The sequence below is a fragment of the Panulirus ornatus genome, chromosome 54, assembly GCF_036320965.1.
Source record: "Panulirus ornatus isolate Po-2019 chromosome 54, ASM3632096v1, whole genome shotgun sequence".
NCBI classification, from domain to species: domain Eukaryota; kingdom Metazoa; phylum Arthropoda; class Malacostraca; order Decapoda; family Palinuridae; genus Panulirus; species Panulirus ornatus.
In genome coordinates this window covers 8,203,231-8,210,719 of record NC_092277.1, presented here as the reverse complement: position 1 = coordinate 8,210,719, position 7,489 = coordinate 8,203,231, and the positions used below count along the sequence as shown (strand labels likewise).

The 7,489-nt window shown below is 36.6% G+C and overlaps 1 protein-coding gene across 1 annotated transcript; it reads left to right on the top strand.

Annotated features, from left to right (window-relative positions):
* The first annotated feature begins 875 nt into the window (after positions 1–875).
* On the top strand, positions 876–7,277 carry LOC139765376 (uncharacterized). Its single transcript, XM_071692755.1, has 4 exons — positions 876–1,004; positions 2,708–2,875; positions 5,683–5,838; positions 6,556–7,277. Exons 1-4 carry the CDS (start codon positions 1,002–1,004, stop codon positions 6,733–6,735), a joined length of 507 nt encoding a protein of 168 aa, XP_071548856.1. The 5' UTR covers positions 876–1,001; the 3' UTR covers positions 6,736–7,277.
* The last annotated feature ends 212 nt before the right edge of the window (positions 7,278–7,489 follow it).

Below are 7,489 nucleotides of genomic sequence, written 5' to 3'. Positions count from 1 at the left end.
TTTCCCAGGAATACTCAACAAACTTATACCTCTGTAATTTGAGCACTCACCTTTATCCTCTTTGCCTTTGTATAATGGCACTATGCATGCATTCTGTCAATCCTCAGCCACCTCTCCATGCCTCATACATACATTGAATATCCTTACCAACCAGTCAACAACACATATAGTTTGTGGTAGTTTGTAGTAGTTGGTAAGAAGCCTTGGTCCAGGGAGGTATGTTATTGGTACTACCCACCTGGGTAGTGACAGCTGCATAGCCAGCCAGAACTTCAGTGGTCATCAAGTTGCACCCCTCTGAACCAGGTAGCTGTATTTTTTTCTAGCTCACCTTTACTTGGACTGTTGGCATTCTGTCCACAAACATATATTCTCTCCTTGCCACGCATAACACTTAACTCTAGTAGCTTATTTTTCATAACTAGATTTTCCTGTGGTGAGCGCTATGCACTAGCCCTGCCTATTGGAAAAATCGTAAAAGCAATAGATAGAAGTAGAAGGTAGAAACATTAGATAGTAGTAGTAGTAGTAGTAGGTAGGAACAAATAGAAGTATTTGGTAGGGGTGGGAGCTTTAGGTAGAAACAATAGGTAAGAGTAGTCAGTAGGAACATTGGATACGAGCCAGTGAAAACATTGCACTAGGGTTACCCATCTTCCAGTGGTCTGTTAAGGGTGCTGCACTAAAGGTTAAGAAGCAGCACTGGATCACCAATTATAGAGATCTTTAGCCACCCCCTTGACGAAGTTCCTGTAGAGAACGGTCATCAGAGATTTAGATAGATAGATAGGCAGACAGATGGACAGACATACAGTACTCTCCATAGCCAGCAATGTTATGAATTTGCTGCCCTAATTCTTTATGTTTTGTATTATTCATCAAAATATTAACATTCTTCCTTTTGATTATATAAGTTTTATATCTTTTTAGATGTTGGTCGCACAGGATGGCACATTGATGGAAGTTTTCAAGAGGCACCATTTGGCTATGCAATTTACCATATGGTAAGAACCTTTAGTATAGGAAGATAGGTTGCTTATTCCTGTTGTCCATCATTGTGTTAGTCAGCACATTGCATAATTTTTGTATAATTTCTAGAATCCCTGAGATGTAATTTTTTGGTTGTTTTAGTTATTCAGAATTGAGTCTGGTGATCCTGACCACTTTTTAATATGGCTACTAATTACAGGAATAGTCCACCCTTTAACTTTTGACATTTCAGTCTTTTCAGAAACTAGATGGCTAATTTGAACTAAACTTGGCAGGGGTGGTCCATTTCCAAATTTATGCTCACTAACTCTGACCATCATCAAAGGTGGCTTCTCTGCAATTATTTAAATATATTGTGCATATTCATGTCCTCCATTGTGAAAATCACAAAGTCTGCCCCTCAAAAGCTGGTGATGTTGGATAGGTGACCCAATGATTTTTCTTGAGAGATGCAGTCTTATATTTACAGGGGTTTTATTTACCCTGATATGGAGTGCTGCTCACATATCTAGGACAATTCTTCCTTCATCTTTCTGTATAAGTCAACGTCGAATCAAAAGCTCTCCATCTCATTAATTCTCCATTCATCACTTCTCTCCATCTTCCGTTTCTATTTACCATGATGTTGCTGCCCTCCTCCTGTTCTACAGTTATTGTATTCTTTTAGCCACTGTTCTCTCAAGCTGCTAGCAGGTTTTCGATGGCTGCTGCTTGCCATAGCATGTGTGTGGAAACTAGCCACACATAGATTCACCATTATGATACCTCCCTCTATTCTTGAACAGCAAAACTGGAATTATCTTTCATCTCCCATCTTTCCATCTTCATATAAATTTTCCAACTTTAATAGTCATGTTTGGAAACACATGAACTAAGGTAAATTTCTTTATTCCTTCTCTCAGTTTTTTTCTTCTAAGGTGGTCATTATTAGGGGCGTGCCATTGTCCATGCCTTATAATGAAAACAAAACAAAATTGTAGATGTTCAGGTAATAGAAGACTTCAGATAGTATATGGATTCTAGCCAATACTCTTGCGTTCACGAAAAAACACAAAAAAAAACATTTATCGAAATTTTTACTAAATGAAAACATCTTGATATTTTAGCAGTGTACAGTACTCACTTAAAAAGATTGAGTAGTACCTCTTCTGGTCTTTATGCATTATTCATAGGGGTAGAGAGGATTACTTGCCAGATGGAAGATGGGTAATGTTGATGGTTCAAGGGCAGAGTTAGTATCATCTTGGTCATCTTCAGAATTGCTGTGTTATTACTTCTAATGGTACTGAAGAGGAACTGGTGATATTGATGGCTTTTGAGATCTGTTGAACATTTCTATCATTTGAATAAAGAGAATATAGACACAGTAGACCCATGACATCTGTAGTTGTAAATTCTTATAATTTTATAAACTAACTTAGCAATGCAAAGATCAGTTTTATGGTATTAGGTGACCTGCCAAGTTTATGAAGACTGTATACAGTTTTGAAAGTCTTAGATGAGTTGTAATAATCTTATTAACTGTTTTATTTCAACCCGTTATGTTAGAAAAGCCTCTGAAACTCATTTCAGTGTGTCTGTGGAGGGCATTTTGATGGCAGTGCCAGTTTACCATCCTAAAGATATAAAAATTTCTGCTTTTTATTTGACTCATTTGAATTAATGCAAAGTTCAACGTATTATATTAAAGAAATATCAGAACTGAACTTTTTTTCAGGTTAGTGTACCAACTGTTGGTCCCACAGTCTTCTGTCCGCTGACAGAGATCATTGAAGAGTTGCCTTTAGAGCAGCGAATACGATGGGAACGACTGTATATGGTTAGTGATCGCCGATCAGGTCCCACACATCCAATCATATACTCCCATCCTGTCACAAAGAAAAAGGTAAGACAAAATGAGCTACAAATATCAGTTCATAAATGGAATGGTTCATTATTGGGTGAAAGATCTTAATTATATTGGTTAATTACCCTATGAGGAATCCTCTGCGATTTTTAGAGTTTTCCAGACAACTCTAGGGTGGATTAATTTCTACACACTCATTATCAGATTATTGGATTTCAGTTTATGAGTGCACTCACTTTGAATCGATTTTAAAATCATGTTCCTGTGAAATGGAATTATGAACTTACCCAAGCTGAAATGTATTTTGAAAATTCTAAGAATACTAAACTTCTTGAAGGTTATTAAATGCTCAAATCAAATCCAGTGTAGTTGATTAGCCTCGCGTATTCTGTGGCCTTCATCACTTCACAATATAGATGACCCCAAAATCTTAAAGACAGAAGCATTTCTGTTGTTTACTTCATTCCCATTTCATTAATACAAAGCAAAAAAATACTCTTTGATATGTTATTCAGATACCACATTTTTTTCTTTTTACGTTGAGTGAATGCCTTGGCTAGCCTATACATTCCAGTCCCTGAGCCACTTAGTAGGGAACCAAACTGTTCTTCCATAGTCTTAGAAGCTAATGATGGTAATATGAGCTTTTAATCAGGGAAGTCTGTTTCCAGTGATCTCTTTGTCATCACAGATAATTTTTTCATGTTTATTTATTTCCTTGTTAAGTTAGGTAGTTCCAAAAATAGATGAATGGCTTCATTTGCTGACATCCACTCTGTAGCAGTCATGCATAATGTATGAAAACCAAAGTTCACTTTCCAAAACCAGGCTCAGCAGCCCATTCCTTGGTTTCACATGCTCTACTTACAAAGGAATTCCAACAGAAGCAGGTCTTTTGAGTTCCTTTAAGGCTGTTTGGGATAGTGGAGGTTATTAGGAACTTCCATTCCTTCAGAACTTTTCATGTAGCTAGTGACTCATCAAAAAGAGCAGTCAGGGGCTTAACCATCTCATTTTTCGCCTCCGTCGTTGTCCTCATATAAGGTGTGGGGCTGTGCCGTTTTATATACAGTAAACCCTTGATTTAATGGACTAATTGGGTGGAAGGGGGTGTCCATTAATGCCGAAAGTGTGTTAAATTGAGAATGTAACCTATGGGCCATTATTTTATACAATATACAGTAATACAATATACAGTTCACATGCTTTCTTTTAACTCCTGTATCAGGTGATGCATTTTGAATTGTAAGAATTTCAAAATTATTTAATGAATAAATCACAATTCTTTGACTGCATGGAAGCTGGATGCAAACTGAGAATGAAACAAAGCAAGTATACCCCACACTACCAAAAACAAATGCGATATGAATTGCACATGGTATGGCGTTTGATTTAATTTTTTTTTATTATTGATTGATGTATTATTTGCCTGGTCCATTAAATCCGAAATCCTTTAAACCGAGGTCTGTTAAATCAAGAGTTTACTGTATTTACATTCCTCGTAATGCTGATGGTACATCTTCAACCTTTATGTCATTTTGTTGCAGAGCATTCTGGATTTGGAACAAGAGTTGTGTTCTTGATTGTAAATAAAGGATGTGAAAATGTAATTTTATATTTTTGCAATGACTTGATTGCCTTGAACTAATTCGTTGTTTTCTGCAACTCATAGATGAATTGACTGGGTAATGACTCTCTTTCTTCTAACTTAAGAATTTGTTGTACAAGTCTCATAGTTTCCCTGGTGGGAATTTACTTAATTTCTTTTATCATGTTGGCTATTAGTCTCTTTGAATTTCTTATGAGGTTCTTCCGTAAGACAACAAGCACTTCATCATTTCATTTGTCCAACACCTTGGCTTTGATTTAGAAAAAGAATGTCTTCCATGCATTGGGACATGTGTCTCCACTACTTTGGTTTTACTGAAACTTTTCCAAGTTACATTCATGTCACTTTCATTGACTGTAACTTCCCAGATTTGCCTGTCAGTATCATTTGCAGATCTAAAATCTGGGTATTTTTCATGACTGTCATGTTGACCAACTTGACAGATTTTAGCTCATTGTATGCCATATTACTCCAGTCTGTTCTGTCCCAATGTACGCTTCACACCCTCTTGCATGTTCTGGCCCCAAACACTCAAAGCTTCTTTCACTCCATCCTTCCACATGTGGATATTACCAGACTCCTCCTGCAAGCAAAACGTCACCTTCATTGCCAGTGGACAGAAAGGAGTACAGTCTTGTTATGGAACTTCTGACTTCAAAGGAGCCTGTCATTTCCTTCTTCCTCCATGGAACACTGCCTAGTAATAATGATAATGTGCTTCTATGTTCAGACTGTGAGCTGTGATTTCGATGCATTACGCATGACAGCTAGAGACTGAGTGTGAATGAATGTGGCCTTTGTTGTCTTCTCGTAGCGCTACCTCACATTCACGCTGGGGGAGGGGGGTGCCATTTCATGCTTGGTGGGTTGGTGGCGGGAATGGATGAAGGCAGCAGTTATCAGTATGTACATGTCTGTATGTATATGTATATGTCTGTGTATGTATATGTATGCATACATCGAAATGTATAGGTATGTATATGTGCATGTGTGGGCATTTATGTATACACATGTGTATGTGGGTGGTTTGTCCCATTCTTTTGTCTGTTTCCTTGCGCTACCTCTCTAACGCGGGAGACAGCGATAAAGTATAATAGATAAAGAAAATTAAATGTTCAGACTAATTTACCAGCAGGAAAGCATGTAGCAATTTAGTAGTTATTGCTGTTCATTAATATTTCCTTAGAGTATTGAAACTATGCATCGAAAGCTAAAGCTCCACTGGTTTACTTGGCAGGTTTTGTGTTTCCACTTGGGTATGACTGAGGGATTTATATGGGATTATAAGACTCCTCAGCAGCGCTATACAAGTGAGGAGGAGACTTACGCCATCCTTCAGGAGATACACCATGAATTCATCAAGGATAACAAAGCTCGACAGTATAGACATGAGGTATGTATATGTACAAAGATTATTTTTAGTCCTTTTTTATAAGATTCATAATTAAATCAATTAGATAATATCCTCTTGAGTGAAAGATAAGGATTTGACAAGGTATAACTTTTCACCTTTGTTAATTGTTTATAAAAGAGTGCTTGTTTGTATTTAGAAATACATGACTCGACAGTTCTTAAATATGAGCAGTATTATTTCATAAAATTACATAAAAATGAGAAAAATCTTGAATGAATTTCCATATCATAAGTAACTGCATTAATCTTTCTAGCAAGTGCATTTTGAGGTAATGAAAGCTAGTTTTCATAGATAAGGCCAGTGAACAAGGGAAATGATGAGTGCTTCATCCTGTTTTGGAAGGATGGGCAGAATCCACACAGGGAAAGGATCAGTTTGTCTGATGTGCTGTTTTCTGTAATGTATCTTGGAATAATGTTTGTATCACAGGTTTAAAATCTGGATATGTACAGAATGGATACAAGTAAATAAGGTCTTTTCTTTGTATATTCCTAGCGCTACCTTGCTTACATAGGAAACAGCAGACAAGTATGAGAAACAAATGAAAAATAATAGAAATGAAAATGATAAGGGGTGAGGCTTTTATTTCCCCTACTTATTGGCCTTTCCTATATGAAGAGTAGCTTTTCGTGATTTAAAAACCATTTTTCTCCTTATAAAGTTAATGACTAAATTTCTCATTACATCGTGCCTCAGTGGAAAGAAGGTGAACTGATAATCTCAGACAACTTATCAGTAGCCCATGAAGCTGCACCAGAGACTCAGCTGCCTTGCAGTCAAGTTGGATTGAGGATTTTACATCGTGTTACTACTGTAGGGCACTATCCACCTACCAAGGAGTACGATTACCGCAAAGAATTAGGGCTTAGTTCATAAGCATAAATGCATCATATTATCTAGCAGTTCAGTGTGACCTTTATTTACTTAAGAACCTATCTTTTTTTCCCCCCTATATCAAAGTGCACAAGGGAATATCTAAGTATAATGATAATTCTAGAATCATGAAATGATGTAGTTAGGGTTGGGGAAGTGTTGAAAGTAAATATATACTTTACATGGAGCTGCTGTGTGTATGTAAAGGACCTAGACTAATATGGAATTCCATATTATGGAACATTATTTATGCATATATTAGCTTTTGCAGTGCTTCAGTATCTTGATTATTGAGTTGTTTGAAACTGATGAGTTTTTACAGGAACTACTTGAAATACTTTATGGAAGGATCATAACTGGATTATTTTCTTCAGAAAACACCTGTGAGGATCTATAAAGGACAGTTTTGTAATTGATGGCACTTATCTGTGAATATATTGTAAGTTACTGAATGACCTGTGATATGGTGAAAGGCCACATAATTAATCATTTAATTGCTTTATGTATGAATTGTTATGAATACAGATTTTAAGACACTGAAAAAATTTACTTTCCATGCCTGAATGACTTAGTTTTCAACAAGGATTTAATTGAAAATATTTACTTCAAAATTTGTGAATATAAATCCTTGGGGATGGGGAGAAAGAATACTTCCCAAATATTCCTTGTGTGTCGTAAAAGGTGACTAAAAGGGGAGGGAGCAGGAGGCTGGAAATGCTCCCCTCCAGTTTTTACTTTTCCAAAAGAAGGAACAGAG